Source organism: Salmo salar, unplaced genomic scaffold, assembly GCF_905237065.1.
Source record: "Salmo salar unplaced genomic scaffold, Ssal_v3.1, whole genome shotgun sequence".
Lineage (NCBI taxonomy): Eukaryota > Metazoa > Chordata > Actinopteri > Salmoniformes > Salmonidae > Salmo > Salmo salar.
Genome location: NW_025548914.1, coordinates 47501 through 68913, shown reverse-complemented (window position 1 = coordinate 68913; position 21413 = coordinate 47501). Strand labels below are relative to the sequence as shown.

Sequence of the window (21413 nt, the reverse complement as noted above, 5' to 3'; positions counted from 1 at the left end):
CGGGAGGAGGAGGGAACCTACTGGACCTCACAGTGTAGGTATGGAGGGAGGAGGAGGTATAGAGGGAACCTACTGGACCTCACAGTGTAGGTATGGAGGGAGGAGGAGGGAATCTACTGGACCTCACAGTGTAGGTATGGAGGGAGGAGGAGGTATAGAGGGAACCTACTGGACCTCAGTGTAGGTATGGAGGGAGGAGGAGGGAACCTACTGGACCTCACAGTGTAGGTATGGAGGGAGGAGGAGGGAATCTACTGGACCTCACAGTGTAGGTATGGAGGGAGGAGGAGGTATAGAGGGAACCTACTGGACCTCACAGTGTAGGTATGGAGGGAGGAGGAGGGAACCTACTGGACCTCACAGTGTAGGTATGGAGGGAGGAGGAGGGAACCTACTGGACCTCACAGTGTAGGTATGGAGGGAGGAGGAGGGAATCTACTGGACCTCACAGTGTAGGTATGGAGGGAGGAGGAGGGAACCTACTGGACCTCACAGTGTAGGTATGGAGGGAGGAGGAGGGAACCTACTGGACCTCACAGTGTAGGTATGGAGGGAGGAGGAGGGAACCTACTGGACCTCACAGTGTAGGTATGGCGGGAGGAGGAGGGAACCTACTGGACCTCACAGTGTAGGTATGGAGGGAGGAGGAGGTATAGAGGGAACCTACTGGACCTCACAGTGTAGGTATGGAGGGAGGAGGAGGGAATCTACTGGACCTCACAGTGTAGGTATGGAGGGAGGAGGAGGGGAACCTACTGGACCTCAGTGTAGGTATGGAGGGAGGAGGAGGGAACCTACTGGACCTCACAGTGTAGGTATGGAGGGAGGAGGAGGGAATCTACTGGACCTCACAGTGTAGGTATGGAGGGAGGAGGAGGTATAGAGGGAACCTACTGGACCTCACAGTGTAGGTATGGAGGGAGGAGGAGGGAATCTACTGGACCTCACAGTGTAGGTATGGAGGGAGGAGGAGGGAACCTACTGGACCTCACAGTGTAGGTATGGAGGGAGGAGGAGGTATAGAGGGAACCTACTGGACCTCACAGTGTAGGTATGGAGGGAGGAGGAGGGAATCTACTGGACCTCACAGTGTAGGTATGGAGGGAGGAGGAGGGAACCTACTGGACCTCACAGTGTAGGTATGGAGGGAGGAGGAGGGAATCTACTGGACCTCACAGTGTAGGTATGGAGGGAGGAGGAGGTATAGAGGGAACCTACTGGACCTCAGTGTAGGTATGGAGGGGAGGAGGAGGGAACCTACTGGACCTCACAGTGTAGGTATGGAGGGAGGAGGAGGGAATCTACTGGACCTCACAGTGTAGGTATGGAGGGAGGAGGAGGTATAGAGGGAACCTACTGGACCTCACAGTGTAGGTATGGAGGGAGGAGGAGGGAACCTACTGGACCTCACAGTGTAGGTATGGAGGGAGGAGGAGGGAACCTACTGGACCTCACAGTGTAGGTATGGAGGGAGGAGGAGGGAATCTACTGGACCTCACAGTGTAGGTATGGAGGGAGGAGGAGGGAACCTACTGGACCTCACAGTGTAGGTATGGAGGGAGGAGGAGGGAACCTACTGGACCTCACAGTGTAGGTATGGAGGGAGGAGGAGGGAACCTACTGGACCTCACAGTGTAGGTATGGCGGGAGGAGGAGGGAACCTACTGGACCTCACAGTGTAGGTATGGAGGGAGGAGGAGGTATAGAGGGAACCTACTGGACCTCACAGTGTAGGTATGGAGGGAGGAGGAGGGAATCTACTGGACCTCACAGTGTAGGTATGGAGGGAGGAGGAGGTATAGAGGGAACCTACTGGACCTCAGTGTAGGTATGGAGGGAGGAGGAGGGAACCTACTGGACCTCACAGTGTAGGTATGGAGGGAGGAGGAGGGAATCTACTGGACCTCACAGTGTAGGTATGGAGGGAGGAGGAGGTATAGAGGGAACCTACTGGACCTCACAGTGTAGGTATGGAGGGAGGAGGAGGGAATCTACTGGACCTCACAGTGTAGGTATGGAGGGAGGAGGAGGGAACCTACTGGACCTCACAGTGTAGGTATGGAGGGAGGAGGAGGTATAGAGGGAACCTACTGGACCTCACAGTGTAGGTATGGAGGGAGGAGGAGGGAATCTACTGGACCTCACAGTGTAGGTATGGAGGGAGGAGGAGGGAACCTACTGGACCTCACAGTGTAGGTATGGAGGGAGGAGGAGGGAATCTACTGGACCTCACAGTGTAGGTATGGAGGGAGGAGGAGGTATAGAGGGAACCTACTGGACCTCACAGTGTAGGTATGGAGGGAGGAGGAGGGAATCTACTGGACCTCACAGTGTAGGTATGGAGGGAGGAGGAGGGAACCTACTGGACCTCACAGTGTAGGTATGGAGGGAGGAGGAGGTATAGAGGGAACCTACTGGACCTCACAGTGTAGGTATGGAGGGAGGAGGAGGGAATCTACTGGACCTCACAGTGTAGGTATGGAGGGAGGAGGAGGGAACCTACTGGACCTCACAGTGTAGGTATGGAGGGAGGAGGAGGGAATCTACTGGACCTCACAGTGTAGGTATGGAGGGAGGAGGAGGGAACCTACTGGACCTCACAGTGTAGGTATGGAGGGAGGAGGAGGTATAGAGGGAACCTACTGGACCTCACAGTGTAGGTATGGAGGGAGTAGGAGGGAATCTACTGGACCTCACAGTGTAGGTATGGAGGGAGGAGGAGGTATAGAGGGAACCTACTGGACCTCACAGTGTAGGTATGGAGGGGAGGAGGAGGGAACCTACTGGACCTCACAGTGTAGGTATGGAGGGAGGAGGAGGGAATCTACTGGACCTCACAGTGTAGGTATGGAGGGAGGAGGAGGGAACCTACTGGACCTCACAGTGTAGGTATGGAGGGAGGAGGAGGGAACCTACTGGACCTCACAGTGTAGGTATGGAGGGAGGAGGAGGGAACCTACTGGACCTCACAGTGTAGGTATGGCGGGAGGAGGAGGGAACCTACTGGACCTCACAGTGTAGGTATGGAGGGAGGAGGAGGTATAGAGGGAACCTACTGGACCTCACAGTGTAGGTATGGAGGGAGGAGGAGGGAATCTACTGGACCTCACAGTGTAGGTATGGAGGGAGGAGGAGGTATAGAGGGAACCTACTGGACCTCAGTGTAGGTATGGAGGGAGGAGGAGGGAACCTACTGGACCTCACAGTGTAGGTATGGAGGGAGGAGGAGGGAATCTACTGGACCTCACAGTGTAGGTATGGAGGGAGGAGGAGGTATAGAGGGAACCTACTGGACCTCACAGTGTAGGTATGGAGGGAGGAGGAGGGAATCTACTGGACCTCACAGTGTAGGTATGGAGGGAGGAGGAGGGAACCTACTGGACCTCACAGTGTAGGTATGGAGGGAGGAGGAGGTATAGAGGGAACCTACTGGACCTCACAGTGTAGGTATGGAGGGAGGAGGAGGGAATCTACTGGACCTCACAGTGTAGGTATGGAGGGAGGAGGAGGGAACCTACTGGACCTCACAGTGTAGGTATGGAGGGAGGAGGAGGGAATCTACTGGACCTCACAGTGTAGGTATGGAGGGAGGAGGAGGTATAGAGGGAACCTACTGGACCTCACAGTGTAGGTATGGAGGGAGGAGGAGGGAATCTACTGGACCTCACAGTGTAGGTATGGAGGGAGGAGGAGGGAACCTACTGGACCTCACAGTGTAGGTATGGAGGGAGGAGGAGGTATAGAGGGAACCTACTGGACCTCACAGTGTAGGTATGGAGGGAGGAGGAGGGAATCTACTGGACCTCACAGTGTAGGTATGGAGGGAGGAGGAGGGAACCTACTGGACCTCACAGTGTAGGTATGGAGGGAGGAGGAGGGAATCTACTGGACCTCACAGTGTAGGTATGGAGGGAGGAGGAGGGAACCTACTGGACCTCACAGTGTAGGTATGGAGGGAGGAGGAGGTATAGAGGGAACCTACTGGACCTCACAGTGTAGGTATGGAGGGAGTAGGAGGGAATCTACTGGACCTCACAGTGTAGGTATGGAGGGAGGAGGAGGTATAGAGGGAACCTACTGGACCTCACAGTGTAGGTATGGAGGGAGGAGGAGGGAACCTACTGGACCTCACAGTGTAGGTATGGAGGGAGTAGGACGGAATCTACTGGACCTCACAGTGTAGGTATGGAGGGAGGAGGAGGGAACCTACTGGACCTCACAGTGTAGGTATGGAGGGAGGAGGAGGTATAGAGGGAATCTACTGGACCACACAGTGTAGGTATGGAGGGAGGAGGAGGGAATCTACTGGACCTCACAGTGTAGGTATGGAGGGAGGAGGAGGGAACCTACTGGACCTCACAGTGTAGGTATGGAGGGAGGAGGAGGGAATCTACTGGACCTCACAGTGTAGGTATGGAGGGAGGAGGAGGTATAGAGGGAATCTACTGGACCTCACAGTGTAGGTATGGAGGGAGGAGGAGGGAATCTACTGGACCTCACAGTGTAGGTATGGAGGGAGGAGGAGGGAACCTACTGGACCTCACAGTGTAGGTATGGAGGGAGGAGGAGGTATAGAGGGAACCTACTGGACCTCACAGTGTAGGTATGGAGGGAGAAGGAGGGAATCTACTGGACCTCACAGTGTAGGTATGGAGGGACGAGGAGGGAACCTACTGGACCTCACAGTGTAGGTATGGAGGGAGGAGGAGGGAACCTACTGGACCTCACAGTGTAGGTATGGAGGGAGGAGGAGGTATAGAGGGAACCTACTGGACCTCACAGTGTAGGTATGGAGGGAGGAGGAGGGAATCTACTGGACCTCACAGTGTAGGTATGGAGGGAGGAGGAGGGAACCTACTGGACCTCACAGTGTAGGTATGGAGGGAGGAGGAGGTATAGAGGGAACCTACTGGACCTCACAGTGTAGGTATGGAGGGAGTAGGAGGGAATCTACTGGACCTCACAGTGTAGGTATGGAGGGAGGAGGAGGGAACCTACTGGACCTCACAGTGTAGGTATGGAGGGAGGAGGAGGGAACCTACTGGACCTCACAGTGTAGGTATGGAGGGAGGAGGAGGTATAGAGGGAATCTACTGGACCACACAGTGTAGGTATGGAGGGAGGAGGAGGGAACCTACTGGACCTCACAGTGTAGTTATGGAGGGAGGAGGAGGGAACCTACTGGACCTCACAGTGTAGGTATGGAGGGAGGAGGAGGGAATCTACTGGACCTCACAGTGTAGGTATGGAGGGAGGAGGTAGGATAGAGGGAACCTACTGGACCTCACAGTGTAGGTATGGAGGGAGGAGGAGGTATAGAGGGAACCTACTGGACCTCACAGTGTAGGTATGGAGGGAGGAGGAGGTATAGAGGGAACCTACTGGACCTCAGTGTAGGTATGGAGGGAGGAGGAGGGAACCTACTGGACCTCACAGTGTAGGTATGGAGGGAGGAGGAGGGAACCTACTGGACCTCACAGTGTAGGTATGGAGGGAGGAGGAGGGAATCTACTGGACCTCACAGTGTAGGTATGGAGGGAGGAGGAGGTATAGAGGGAACCTACTGGACCTCACAGTGTAGGTATGGAGGGAGGAGGAGGGAACCTACTGGACCTCACAGTGTAGGTATGGAGGGAGGAGGAGGGAACCTACTGGACCTCACAGTGTAGGTATGGAGGGAGGAGGAGGGAACCTACTGGACCTCACAGTGTAGGTATGGAGGGAGGAGGAGGTATAGAGGGAATCTACTGGACCTCACAGTGTAGGTATGGAGGGAGGAGGAGGGAATCTACTGGACCTCACAGTGTAGGTATGGAGGGAGGAGGAGGGAACCTACTGGACCTCACAGTGTAGGTATGGCGGGAGGAGGAGGGAACCTACTGGACCTCACAGTGTAGGTATGGAGGGAGGAGGAGGTATAGAGGGAATCTACTGGACCTCACAGTGTAGGTATGGAGGGAGGAGGAGGGAATCTACTGGACCTCACAGTGTAGGTATGGAGGGAGGAGGAGGTATAGAGGGAACCTACTGGACCTCACAGTGTAGGTATGGAGGGAGGAGGAGGTATAGAGGGAACCTACTGGACCTCAGTGTAGGTATGGAGGGAGGAGGAGGGAACCTACTGGACCTCACAGTGTAGGTATGGAGGGAGGAGGAGGGAATCTACTGGACCTCACAGTGTAGGTATGGAGGGAGGAGGAGGTATAGAGGGAACCTACTGGACCTCAGTGTAGGTATGGAGGGAGGAGGAGGGAACCTACTGGACCTCACAGTGTAGGTATGGAGGGAGGAGGAGGGAATCTACTGGACCTCACAGTGTAGGTATGGAGGGAGGAGGAGGTATAGAGGGAATCTACTGGACCTCACAGTGTAGGTATGGAGGGAGGAGGAAGTATAGAGTGAACCTACTGGACCTCACAGTGTAGGTATGGAGGGAGGAGGAGGTATAGAGGGAATCTACTGGACCTCACAGTGTAGGTATGGAGGGAGGAGGAGGGAACCTATTGGACCTCACAGTGTAGGTATGGAGGGAGGAGGAGGTATAGAGGGAACCTACTGGACCTCACAGTGTAGGTATGGAGGGAGGAGGAGGGAACCTACTGGACCTCACAGTGTAGGTATGGAGGGAGGAGGAGGTATAGAGGGAATCTACTGGACCTCACAGTGTAGGTATGGAGGGAGGAGGAGGTAACCTATTGGACCTCACAGTGTAGGTATGGAGGGAGGAGGAGGTATAGAGGGAACCTACTGGACCTCACAGTGTAGGTATGGAGGGAGGAGGAGGGAACCTATTGGACCTCACAGTGTAGGTATGGAGGGAGGAGGAGGGAACCTATTGGACCTCACAGTGTAGGTATGGAGGGAGGAGGAGGGAATCTACTGGACCTCACAGTGTAGGTATGGAGGGAGGAGGAGGGAATCTACTGGACCTCACAGTGTAGGTATGGAGGGAGGAGGAGGGAACCTACTGGACCTCACAGTGTAGGTATGGAGGGAGGAGGAGGTATAGAGGGAACCTACTGGACCCCACAACGTACGTATAGAGGGATCCTATTGGACCCCACAACGTACGTATAGAGGGATCCTATTGGACCCCACAACGTACATATAGAGGGATCCTATTGGACATCACAACGTTCGTATAGAGGGATCCTATTGGACCCCACAACGTACGTATAGAGGGATCCTATTGGACCTCACAACGTTCGTATAGAGGGATCCTATTGGACCCCACAATGTACATATAGAGGGAGGAGGAGGGATAGAGGGAGGAGGAGGGATAGAGGGTGGATGGAGAAGAGGAGGGTGGATGGAGAAGAGGAGGGGGGATGGAGAAGCGGAGGGGGGATGGAGAAGCGGAGGGGGGATGGAGAAGCGGAGGGTGGATGGAGAACAGGAGGGTGGATGGAGAAGAGGAGGGTGGATGGAGAAGAGGAGGGTGGATGGAGAAGAGGAGGGTGGATGGAGAAGAGGAGGGTGGATGGAGAAGAGGAGGGTGGATGGAGAAGAGGAGGGTGGATGGAGAAGAGGAGGGTGGATGAAGAACAGGAGGGTGGTTGAAGAAGAGGAGGGTGGATGGAGGAGAGGAGGGGGATGAAGAACAGGAGGGGGATGAAGAACAGGAGGGGGGGCTGGAGAAGAGGAGGGGGATGAAGAAGAGGGTGGATGAAGAAGAGGAGGGTGGATGGAGAAGAGGAGGGGGATGGAGAACAGGAGGGGGATGAAGAAGAGGAGGGTGGATCGAGAAGAGGAGGGTGGATGGAGAAGAGGAGGGGGGATGGAGAAGAGGAGGGGGGATGGAGAAGAGGAGGGGATGAAGAAGAAGAGGAGGGGGGATGAAGAAGAAGAGGAGGGGGGATGGAGAAGAGGAGGGTGGATGGAGAAGAGGAGGGTGGATGGAGAAGCGGAGGGTGGATGAAGAAGAGGAGGGTGGATGGAGAAGCGGAGGGTGGATGGAGAAGAGGAGGGTGGATGGAGAAGAGGAGGGTGGATGGAGAAGAGGAGGGTGGATGAAGAAGAGGAGGGTGGATGGAGAAGAGGAGGGTGGATGAAGAAGAGGAGGGTGGATGGAGAAATGGAGGGTGGATGAAGAAGAGGAGGGTGGATGGAGAAGAGGAGGGTGGATGGAGAAGCGGAGGGTGGATGAAGAAGCGGAGGGTGGATGGAGAAGGGGAGGGTGGATGGAGAAGAGGAGGGTGGATGAAGAAGAGGAGGGTGGATGGAGAAGAGGAGGGTGGATGAAGAAGAGGGTGGATGGAGGAGAGGAGGGGGGATGAAGAAGAGGAGGGTGGATGGAGGAGAGGAGGGTGGATGAAGAAGAGGAGGGTGGATGAAGGGATGGTTTTGATATTGTTTTATGTATTTGTTTGTTTGTTTACCGTTGTTCCTCCGGTGGTGTTGTGTTTTAACAGAGTCGTGACCAGGAGCCCCCATCTCCCCCGGTGGACTAGCAACGGAACCAAACGGAACCACCAGCCGTTCTGCCGTTCTACGTTGGTACCCGGAAACCCAACAGCTTACTGCGACCTCTGACCCCTGTACATCAACATGTATTTCCTGTATAGTGCACTACTTTTGACCAGAGCCCTATGGAGGTAGTGCACTACTTTAGACCAGAGCCCTATGGGGTTAGTGCACTACTTTTGACCAGAGCCCTATGGGGGTAGTGCACTACTTTTGACCAGAGCCCTATGGGGGTAGTGCACTACTTTTGACCAGAGCCCTATGGGGTAGTGCACTACTTTTGACCAGAGCCCTATGGGGGTAGTGCACTACTTTTGACCAGAGCCCTATGGGGGTAGTGCACTACTTTTGACCAGAGCCCTATGGAGGTAGTGCACTACTTTTGACCAGAGCCCTATGGGGGTAGTGCACTACTTTTGACCAGAGCCCTATGGGGGTAGTGCACTACTTTTGACCAGAGCCCTATGGGGGTAGTGCACTACTTTTGACCAGAGCCCTATGGGGGTAGTGCACTACTTTTGACCAGAGCCCTATGGGGGTAGTGCACTATATAGGCCAGGGATGAGGGTGCGGGATCCACAGTTGTTCACGGGTCTGCATACCCACATCTATTTTCTTATTTTATTTTTTATTTTATTTCACCTTTATTTAACCAGGTAGACTAGTGGAGAACAAGTCCTTTATTTAACCAGGTAGGGTAGTGGAGAACAAGTCCTTTATTTAACCAGGTAGGGTAGTGGAGAACAAGTCCTTTATTTAACCAGGTAGGGTAGTGGAGAACAAGTCCTTTATTTAACCAGGTAGGCTAGTGGAGAACAAGTCCTTTATTTAACCAGGTAGGGTAGTGGAGAACAAGTCCTTTATTTAACCAGGTAGGGTAGTGGAGAACAAGTCCTTTATTTAACCAGGTAGGCTAGTGGAGAACAAGTCCTTTATTTAACCAGGTAGGGTAGTGGAGAACAAGTCCTTTATTTAACCAGGTAGGCTAGTGGAGAACAAGTTCTCATTTACAACTGCGACCTGGCCAAGATAAAGCAAAGCAGTTCGACAACATACAACAACACAGAGTTACACATAAACAAACATACAGTCAATAATACAGTAGAAAAATAAGTCTATATACAATGTGAGCAAATGAGGTGAGATAAGGGAGGTAAAGGCAATAAATAGGCCATAGTGGCAAAGTAAATACAATATAGCAATTAAAACACTGGAATGGTAGATTTGTAGTAGCAGAAAGTGCCAAGTAGAAATACTGGGGTGCAAAGGAGCAAAATAAATAAATACAGTAGGGGAAGAGGTGACTAACATAACGAGAGAGAAACTGCTGATATACAAAAAGCACATTTAGAAATTCCACTTTGTGTGTTCTGCTAATCTACCTCAGAGGGGCGGGAATGTAGAGTCTGGATCAGCCTTTTATACTGTCCTCTTCCCTCTGGGCATCACTGGCTGCATCTCAGATGGGCCTTTCTAGTGCACTACATGGGGCTCTAGTCAGAATTAGTGCACTACATAGGGCTCTAGTCAGAATTAGTCTAGTCAGAATTAGTGCACTACATAGGGCTCTAGTCAGAATTAGTCTAGTCAGAATTAGTGCATTACATGGGGCTCTAGTCAGAATTAGTCTAGTCAGAATTAGTGCATTACATAGGGCTCTAGTCAGAATTAGTCTAGTCAGAATTAGTGCACTACATGGGGCTCTAGTCAGAATTAGTGCATTACATAGGGCTCTAGTCAGAATTAGTGCATTACATAGGGCTCTAGTCAGAATTACTCTAGTCAGAATTAGTGCACTACATAGGGCTCTAGTCAGAATTAGTCTAGTCAGAATTAGTCAAGTCAGAATTAGTGCACTACATAGGGCTCTAGTCAGAATTAGTGCATTACATGGGGCTCTAGTCAGAATTAGTCTAGTCAGAATTAGTGCACTACATAGGGCTCTAGTCAGAATTAGTCTAGTCAGAATTAGTGCATTACATAGGGCTCTAGTCAGAATTAGTCTAGTCAGAATTAGTGCACTACATAGGGCTCTAGTCAGAATTAGTCTAGTCAGAATTAGTGCATTACATAGGGCTCTAGTCAGAATTAGTCTAGTCAGAATTAGTGCATTACATAGGGCTCTAGTCAGAATTAGTCTAGTCAGAATTAGTGCACTACATAGGGCTCTAGTCAGAATTAGTGCACTACATAGACTAAGGTGCAATTTGGGACGCAGACATTATTTTGCTATGGTCAACTAGCTAGTCACTAGTCATCTAGTTTATTGATTGGTCTGATCAACTAGCCAGTCACTAGTCATCTAGTTTATTGGGGGGAGATAGAATCACTTAGCAACAAGAAGGGGGAGGGGCTCTTCAGAATCGACACCCAACATTCCGCAGTGATGGGGGGGAATAGAATCACTTAGCAACAAGGGGGGGATTAGAATCACTTAGCAACAAGGGGGGGAATAGAATCACTTAGCAACAAGGGGGAGAATAGAATCACTTAGCAACAAGGGGGAGAATAGAATCACTTAGCAACAAGAAGGGGGAGAATAGAATCACTTAGCAACAAGAAGGGGGAGGGGCTCTTCAGAATCAACACCCAACATTCCGCAGTGACGTCACAATGGATCTGAGCGTAGCGTGCGTTGATGATGTCATAGTGTAGTTCAACATGTGTTATTGTAGTCAGGTCATGGGGTGTATTCATTAAGTCTATTCTGTTGCAAAACATTTTTAGGTTGTTGCAACAACAAAACAATGTTTTGCATCAGAAACCTTTTTTTACTCCAGAGTTTCTATTGGACAAATGTAGGTAGGCCCCTAAAATGATTAGCGGGTTTCCGTTGCAAGACGGAATGAATACACCCCAGGGTTTATTTTTTTTATTTTTTTTTTAAATCTGTCTGTTTTGAAGCCGATACGCCATTTTGAAAAAGCTATTTTATATTAAACCCCCTCTCTCTCTCTCTCTCTCTCTCTCTCTCTCTCTCTCTCTCTCTCTCTCTCTCTGTCTCTCTCTCTCTCTCTCTCTCTCTCTCTCTCTCTCTCTCTCTCTCTGTCTCTCTCTCTCTCTCTCTCTGTCTCTCTCTCTCTCTCTCTCTCTGTCTCTCTCTCTCTCTCTCTCTCTCTCTCTCTCTCTCTCTGTCTCTCTCTCTCTCTCTCTGTCTCTCTCTCTCTCTCTCTGTCTCTCTCTCTCTCTCTCGTCTCTCTCTGTCTCTCTCTCTCTCTCTCTCTCTCTCTCTCTCTCTCTGTTAGGTGTTGGGCAGAGTGAACGTGAACTTCTCCCTAAAATAGATCCCTATTCCTTATATTAGTACACTACTTATGTCCAGGGCTCTGGCAAGAGAAGTGCACTATTTAGAGAATAGGGTGTGATTTGGGATGCTGTTAGCCTCTGCTGTGAGGCGTAGTGTAAGAGACGAGGTAGACGGGAGGTCTAAATAGGGAATAGGGTGTGATTTGGGATGCTGTTAGCCTCTGCTGTGAGGCGTAGTGTAAGAGATGAGGTAGACGGGAGGTCTAAATAGGGAATAGGGTGTGTTTTAAGATGGAGGACAATGGAACCTGTTCTCTTGCTGTGGGCAGGAAATGGTTAACACCAGTGTTAATGGTTCAGCTACAGAGGCCAAAAAGGCCAAGTTATTATAATCTAAAACGTTGAAATGCACTGGGGGTTTTTTTCTGTCAGGTTGCGACATGGAATAACTCAGGGGCCTTATATATGTCCCTATATACAGTATAGTGCACTACCTAGGCACCCTATTCCCCATATACAGTATAGTGCACTACCTAGGTACCCTATTCCCCATATACAGTATAGTGCACTACCTAGGCACCCTATTCCCCATATACAGTATAGTGCACTACCTAGGCACCCTATTCCCTATATACAGTATAGTGCACTACCTAGGCACCCTATTCCCTATATACAGTATAGTGCACTACCTAGGCACCCTATATACAGTATAGTGCACTACCTAGGCACCCTATTCCCCATATACAGTATAGTGCACTACCTAGGCACCCTATATACAGTATAGTGCACTACCTAGGCACCCTATTCCCTATATACAGTTTATTTTAATGTAACTTTTATTTAACTAGGCAAGTCAGTTAAGAACAAGTTCTTATTTACAATGACAGCCTACCCCCCCCACGGCCAAATCCAGACAACACTGGGCCAATCGTGTGCCGCCTTATGGGACTCCCAATCACGGCCGGTTGTCATACAGCCTGGATTCGAACCAGGGTGTCTGTAGTGACGCCTCTAGGACTGAGATGCAGTGCCTTAGACCGCTGCGCCACTCGGGAGTCCTAGTATAGTGCACTACTTTGACCAGGATGTCAACAACAAAAAAAGGAGGGCTCTAGTCAGAAGTAGTGCACTATATAGGGAATAGGGCGCCATGTGGGACGTAGCCTTGTGTGCTGCCAGTGGAGGCCTCTAATCAAAACACTGTCATTATTACTAGTATTAGTCTTAACAGAGAGCAAGAAAGGGCTTCAACTATGCACTTTACCTTACAAAACAATGAATAAACTGTAATACAACAGCTTCCTGGTCGTCTGTCTGACTTCCTGTGTGTCTGTCTGACTTCCTGTGTGTCAATAGATAGAAGTGTTGTGTGAACAAGGTTAACTCTCTGTCCTCTTCTCAAATCCAAACCTAATCATGAATGTCCTATTTGTCAATGTCATATAAAAGCACATTTCAGTGATACTCTTCCGTGTCCCAAATGGCAACCCTGTTTCCTACATAGTGCACTAGTTTGGACCAGAGCCTATATATATAGGAGATAGGTGGCCATCTGGGACAGAAACAAATCCATTCCAGCTGAGCTCACCATGACAACACTGTATTGTTAATCTTTTTGAACCCTGCCCCATCCGGAACGAACCATAATAACGTCCCACTCGCTGATTGGCTGTTCGCGACGCAGACCCCGGAAGACTTCTCTTCGCCCAATTTGTACAATGATCGCCACTAGTTACCACAGTCACAAAGTCAACCCCCCCTCGCCTATTTCGTAAGTTTCTCTTAATTAAATTGTTTATTTTAAACCTTAACCACACTGCTAACCTTATTCCTAACCCTAAATTAAGAGCAAACATCTCTTTATTTTTTTTACGAATTTTTAACAATATGGACCATTTGACTTTGTGACTGTGGCATCTAGTGTAAACCCAGTATAAATGTCAACATTACTGAGCTCTCGTTTGTAACTAAAAGGGTTTTCAGTAGAGCAACTATCGACCCCTTCCACAACCTCCCTCAAACATAGATCTGCTAAGAAACAATACTGATCAATATTACTGATCAATTTACAGCGCGTCAGTAACAAGGAGACATCTGATTTATACCGATTATAACGAGAAATTGAAGTTATCCGGGTAGTTGACTCCGCAGTGGTAAGTGTTACTACTAACTAGCTATGTCATTTACTAATAAGTTAGAATAACGTTAGAACTGTTATTGAACTGTTGGGACGTTCATATTTGTTGTGATTGATTATCTCTCTCAGATTAATTTTTAGCCGAGTAGAATAATCCAACCAATTCAGTGTTCTGACCCTAACAACAGTAGTCAAGCACCCATGCTAACTGGTTAACTGGTTAACTGGCTAGCTGGTTAACTGACGAGCTGACTAGCTGGCTGACTGACTAGCTGACTAACTGGTTAGCTGACGAGCTGGTTAGCTGGCTGGCTGACTGACGAGCTGGTTAACTGACTAGCTGGTTAGCTGGTTAACTGACTAGCTGGTTAACTGGCTAGCTGACGAGCTGGTTAACTGACTAGCTGGTTGGCTGGTTAACTGACTAGCTGGTTAACTGACTAGCTGGTATCAGTTATTCTGCGTTCTGGTCCCCTCAAGACGCTCTGAAATCGGAGTAGATAGCCGGAGTGAATTTATGAACGCATCCTAAAATAAGAAGGGAATGAAAAAGTTCCTGTATTTATCTGGTTTCAGACATCGAGGTATTAATCCAGAATGTGTGACTTGATGGTGAAAGTTGTTGTGCGGAGTTTAGCGCGGCTATGACAGTTTAATAGTGGAACGACCCTGGGTTTCTCAACGCGGATATGGACTCTACCGCCTGAGCATGTTAACGCTGGACTTCGGGTTTAGAAGGTCGAGGGTTCAAGGCCTGCTCCCTGCCTGTTTTATTACAATACATTCACACACGGTTACGTAATAAACTGGTTTTCTTTTCCATACACACAACCCTTGTCCAAATAGGCTAATATTATACAACTGTTTTTAAATGAGCTATTTGGCTTCAGTTCTTCACTCAAGTGAGGGTCATATTCTCTGAAGTTTAATTTGTCTCGACTTTTCTACTTTTGTTTTTCTGGTTTGTTTTAATTCAGAATTCTTCCCTCCAGGAAGTTTTTCCTTAGCTAGTTGCCACCAGGGTTGGGAAGTAACGGATTACATTACAAACATATTGTAATCAGATTACAGATACTACATGAAAAACTACATGATTAGTTCAAGGGTGACTTTTTTTTTTTTATTCAGAAAGGAGGTTTGTGGGTGAAAAATCTTTGCCACTAATCTGTTTTCTCAATTCAACTTAGAAAAAAGACACAATGTTTACATTTGTTCCACCTGAGTGAGTCTGACCACCAATCAGAGACCACCATGATAACACACCAAATGATGACCACCAATCAGAGACCACTAATGATGACACACCAATCAGAGACCACTAATGATGACACACCAATCAGAGACCACTAATGATGACACACCAATCAGAGACCACTCATGATGACACACCAATCAGAGACCACTAATGATGACACACCAATCAGAGACCACTCATGATGACACACCAATCAGAGACCACTAATGACACACCAATCAGAGACCACTAATGATGACACACCAATCAGAGACCACTAATGATGACACACCAATCAGAGACCACTAATGATGACACACCAATCAGACCACTCATGATGACACACCAATCAGAGACCACTCATGATGACACACCAATCAGAGACCACTAATGACACACCAATCAGAGACCACTAATGATGACACACCAATCAGAGACCACTAATGATGACACACCAATCAGAGACCACTAATGATGACACACCAATCAGAGACCACTCATGATGACACACCAATCAGAGACCACTCATGATGACACACCAATCAGAGACCACTCATGATGACACACCAATCAGAGACCACTCATGATGACACACCAATCAGAGACCACTAATGATGACACACCAATCAGAGACCACTAATGATGACACACCAATCAGAGACCACTAATGACACACCAATCAGAGACCACTAATGATGACACACCAATCAGAGACCACTAATGACACACCAATCAGAGACCACTAATGATGACACACCAATCAGAGACCACTCATGATGACACACCAATCAGAGACCACTCATGATGACACACCAATCAGAGACCACTAATGATGACACGCCAATCAGAGACCACTAATGATGACACGCCAATCAGAGACCACTAATGATGACACGCCAATCAGAGACCACTCATGATGACACACCAATCAGAGACCACTCATGATGACACACCAGATGTGTTTGATAGATGGAGGGGGATGTAGCAGGAAGAAGGTTTTTCTAGGTTACAGTCCAAGCTGTGTTTTTCCAACGGTGGTCGACTGCTGTCGCCATCCAAAAGATGAACCAACGTGAATAAACGCTCGGCGGTAAAGGATGACAGCGGTGGCGTCGTCTACGGCGATACGGACATGACTTATTACTGACATCTACATAGCGCGTTAACGTGAATCACACTGCTGCTCTCTCATTTAGCGATTTTTACGCCTTACGGATTGTGGTTGTTGTGGACGGGCTGTTCACTCATCTAAATGTGTATTTGAACCCAATAATGATTTGAATTCAATACATTTAATCGGCCTATCAAACATTTTGTTTTTGGAACAAGTGGAAAAATGAGCTCTTGCAACAGCTGCACGATGCCCGATCAGTCTCCATGACAACAACAGAGTAAGGCTGGCTAATAAGTCCTTCGTTTTTGGGGGGTTATGCTCCGGAAAAACAATTTTGTCTAATCTATATTTCCATATTTCCAAGTCCTATTCTTGAAGATTAAGGGGTATAAACATTTTTGTTGTTGAAATGACTGGAATTCTGATAGACTTTGTATATACAAAAACAAAAGATATAATTTAATCGTATTGTTATATGTAGTAGAAAGCGATGGGTTAGAAGCCAACATAACCAACCCATAAAGTAACATTCAACATCCATATATATGACCAGCTGTGTGAACTTTAACATTGATTTATCCTGCGATAGATGTCGTTCAATTAGTAACATACATGTTTGTTTTCTTCTTACTGCCTCTTAAAGGGAAAAGTAATCTAAAAGTCAAAAGTAACTTTACTGATTACAGTTTTGGACAGGTTAGTAACTAAGGGATTACATTTAGACAGTAACCTGCCCAACCCTGGTTGACAATAATGCTGTTGAGTCTTGAAGGTCATGTTACTGACAAGCACTTGGCAAATGTACATATCAATACAAAGAATATTTAGACTGATGTCTCCTCTCTCTCTCTGTCTCTCTCTCTCTGTCTCTCTGTCTTTCTGTCTCTCTCTCTCTCGTCTGTCTCTCTCTCTCTCTCTCTGCCTCTCTCTCTCTCGCCTCTCTCTCTCTCTGCCTCTCTCTCTCTCTGCCTCTGCCTCTCTCTCTCTCTCTCTCTCTCTGCTCTCTCTCTCTCTCTGCCTCTCTCTCTCTCTCTGCCTCTCTCTTCTCTCTCTCTGCCTCTCTCTCTCTCTCTCCGCCTCTCTCTCTCCGCCTCCCTCTCTCTCTCCCCAGATGTTCCAGATCAACAGAATCTGCTGTATAGGAGCTGGCTATGTGGGAGGGCCAACCTGCAGTGTCATCGCCCACATGTGTCCAGAGATCCACGTGACAGTGGTCGACGTCAACGAATCACGGATCAACGCCTGGAACTCCGACACACTGCCCATATACGAGGTATCACACACACACACACACCACACACACACAGACATACACACACCACACGTACACACACAGTTGTACATACACACAAACACACACATAAACGTCTATGGCAAGACTTGAACATTGTTATCTAGCAATCGTGGTAGAGCTTGAAGAATTCTGACAATAACAATGGACTAATATTATACAACTGTTACGTGAATTAAGTTATCAATGTTGTTAAACCGAACTTCCATTAAACTACTCAGTCTGGCCCCAACAGAGGGTGTAAGATTCTGGTTAAATGACGCAGAAGGAGAACCAGCCCACAATGGTGAAAACGTTTATTTATGAGAGCTCTGAAAATCCTTACAATGTACACAAAGCCTTTTATATTAACACACACACACACACACACTTACGTCAGTAGAGAACTCCACCCCAGCTTTAGGGCGGATGTATTTTTCCCACAGTACACATACATTCCTTATCAACCTTGCTACCTGTCTTCTGATCTCCTGCCAACTAAGCCGTTCCCAGGCCGTTGTTTCTCTCCCTAATTTAGGGAGGCTTCTTCTCCTGTTCCTTTCCCAAGGTCGTCTCGTTAACTCTGCCCTGCTCATTTTGAACAGTGTCTTATTCACACACAGTATTGGAATATAGTTTTTAACCCATTATTATAACCTTATTTCCAATACATTTCAACAGGTTATAAGGTTTCTGAGTGAAATCATTTAGTCAAACCTTTAATCATATAATTTCCATTACAACAACCCAGGTGTGGAAAGCTCTTAGAGACTTACCCAGGAAGACTCCCAGCTGTAATCGCTGCTAAAGGTGTTTCTAACATGTATTGACTCAGGGTGCTGAACACTTATATTTTAGTTATCAAATATTTATTCACCTCCCTCCCTCATTCTCTCTCTCTCATTCTCTCTCCTTCTCTCCTTCTCTCCTTCTCTCTCTCTCTCCCCCTCCCTTTCTCTCTCTCTCTCTCTCTGCTTCTCTCTCCGCTTCTCTCTCCCTCCCTCCCTCCCTCTCTAGCCAGGGTTGAAGGAGGTGGTGGAGTCATGCCGAGGGAAGAATCTCTTCTTCTCTACAGATATAGATTCTGCCATCAGAGATGCTGACCTCGTCTTTATTTCAGTGAGTCTGTCTGTCTGTCTGTCTGTCTGTCTGTCTGTCTGTCTGTCTGTCTGTCTGTCTGTCTGTCTGTCTGTCTGTCTGTCTGTCTGTCGGTGTCTCTGTCTGTCTGTCGGTGTCTCTGTCTGTCTGTCGGTCTCTGTCTGTCTGTCGGTGTCTGTCTGTCTGTAGGTGTCTCTGTCTGTCGGTGTCTCTGTCTGTCTGTCGGTGTCTCTGTCTGTCTGTCGGTCTGTCGGTGTCTCTGTCTGTAGGTGTCTCTGTCTGTCTGTCTGTCTGTCGGTGTCTCTGTCTGTCTGTCGGTGTCTCTGTCTGTCGGTGTCTCTGTCTGTCTGTCGGTGTCTCTGTCTGTCTGTCGGTGTCTCTGTCTGTCTGTCGGTCTCTGTCTGTCTGTCGGTGTCTGTCTGTCTGTAGGTGTCTGTGTGTCTGTCTGTCTGTCTGTAGGTGTCTGTCTGTCTGTGTGTCTGTCTGTCTGTCTGTAGTGTGTGTCTGAGTTCCTGTCGTCCCTCCCCAGGTGAACACCCCCACTAAGACCTATGGGATGGGGAAGGGGCGTGCCGCCGACCTAAAGTACATAGAGGCCTGCGCTCGCCGCATCGTTGAGGTTTCCGACGGTTACAAGATCGTCACGGAGAAGAGCACGGTTCCTGTCCGAGCGGCTGAGAGCATCAGACGGATATTTGACTCCAACACCAAACCCAACCTCAACCTGCAGGTAGGTGAATACCTGGTTACAATACCTGGTTACAATACCTGGTTACAATACCTGGTTACAATACCTGGTTATAATACCTGGTTACAATACCTGGTTACAATACCTGGTTACAATACCTGGACCTGGTTACAATACCTGGTTACAATACCTGGTTACAATACCTGGTTACAATACCTGGTTATAATACCTGGTTACAATACCTGGACCTGGTTACAATACCTGGTTACAATACCTGGTTACAATACCTGGACCTGGTTATAATACCTGGTTATAATACCTGGTTATAATACCTGGTTACAATACCTGGTTACAATACCTGGTTATAATACCTGGACCTGGTTATAATACCTGGTTACAATACCTGGTTATAATACCTGGTTACAATACCTGGACCTGGTTACAATACCTGGTTACAATACCTGGTTACAATACCTGGACCTGGTTATAATACCTGGTTACAATACCTGGACCTGGTTACAATACCTGGTTACAATACCTGGTTACAATACCTGGTTACAATACCTGGACCTGGTTACAATACCTGGTTACAATACCTGGACCTGGTTACAATACCTGGTTATAATACCTGGTTATAATACCTGGTTACAATACCTGGTTACAATACCTGGTTACAATACCTGGTTACAATACCTGGTTACAATACCTGGTTACAATACCTGGTTATAATACCTGGTTACAATACCTGGTTACAATACCTGGTTACAATACCTGGTTATAATACCTGGTTACAATACCTGGACCTGGTTACAATACCTGGTTACAATACCTGGTTATAATACCTGGTTACAATACCTGGTTACAATACCTGGTTACAATACCTGGTTATAATACCTGGTTACAATACCTGGTTATAATACCTGGTTACAATACCTGGACCTGGTTACAATACCTGGTTACAATACCTGGTTACAATACCTGGTTATAATACCTGGTTACAATACCTGGACCTGGTTACAATACCTGGTTACAATACCTGGTTACAATACCTGGTTACAATACCTGGTTACAATACCTGGACCTGGTTACAATACCTGGTTACAATACCTGGTTACAATACCTGGACCTGGTTACAATACCTGGTTACAATACCTGGTTACAATACCTGGTTACAATACCTGGTTACAATACCTGGTTATTACAATACCTGGTTATAATACCTGGTTACAATACCTGGACCTGGTTACAATACCTGGTTACAATACCTGGTTACAATACCTGGTTACAATACCTGGTTATAATACCTGGACCTGGTTACAATACCTGGTTACAATACCTGGTTACAATACCTGGTTACAATACCTGGTTACAATACCTGGTTATAATACCTGGACCTGGTTATAAGACCTGGACCTGGTTATAATACCTGGTTACAATACCTGGTTACAATACCTGGTTACAATACCTGGTTACAATACCTGGTTACAATACCTGGTTACAATACCTGGTTACAATACCTGGTTATAATACCTGGACCTGGTTACAATACCTGGTTACAATACCTGGTTATAATACCTGGTTACAATACCTGGTTATAATACCTGGTTACAATACCTGGACCTGGTTATAATACCTGGTTACAATACCTGGTTATTACAATACCTGGTTATTACAATACCTGGTTATTACAATACCTGGTTATTACAATACCTGGACCTGGTTACAATACCTGGTTACAATACCTGGTTACAATACCTGGTTACAATACCTGGTTATAATACCTGGTTATAATACCTGGTTATAATACCTGGTTATTACAATACCTGGACCTGGTTATAATACCTGGTTACAATACCTGGTTATAATACCTGGTTACAATACCTGGTTATAATACCTGGTTACAATACCTGGTTACAATACCTGGACCTGGTTACAATACCTGGTTACAATACCTGGTTATTACAATACCTGGTTATTACAATACCTGGTTATTACAATACCTGGTTATAATACCTGGACCTGGTTACAATACCTGGTTACAATACCTGGTTACAATACCTGGTTATAACACCTGGTTACAATACCTGGTTATTACAATGTTATGGGTCTCTGTATTCATCTCTCTGTGTGTGTGTGTGTGTGTGTGTGTGTGTATTCATCTCT

The 21413-nt window shown here is 47.7% G+C and overlaps 2 protein-coding genes across 4 annotated transcripts in view; both read left to right on the top strand.

Annotated features, from left to right (window-relative positions):
• The window catches only part of LOC106594124 (small integral membrane protein 14), a 28230-nt gene extending 16813 nt beyond the window's left edge, over positions 1-11417 (top strand). For all 3 annotated transcript variants that reach the window (XM_045712829.1, XM_045712827.1, XM_045712828.1), the window contains 2 exons: positions 8412-9119; positions 9444-11417. In XM_045712829.1, coding sequence (XP_045568785.1) covers positions 8412-8419 — 8 coding nt within the window. In that variant the 3' untranslated portion in view covers positions 8420-9119; positions 9444-11417. The remainder of the gene's footprint in view (positions 1-8411; positions 9120-9443) is intronic.
• Positions 11418-13494: 2077 nt separating this feature from the next.
• The window catches only part of LOC106594447 (UDP-glucose 6-dehydrogenase), a 23073-nt gene continuing 15154 nt past the window's right edge, over positions 13495-21413 (top strand). The window contains exons 1-4 of the mRNA XM_045712821.1: positions 13495-13862; positions 17306-17467; positions 18482-18583; positions 19092-19292. Of these exons, the coding sequence (XP_045568777.1) occupies positions 17306-17467; positions 18482-18583; positions 19092-19292 (465 nt within the window). The 5' untranslated portion in view covers positions 13495-13862. The remainder of the gene's footprint in view (positions 13863-17305; positions 17468-18481; positions 18584-19091; positions 19293-21413) is intronic.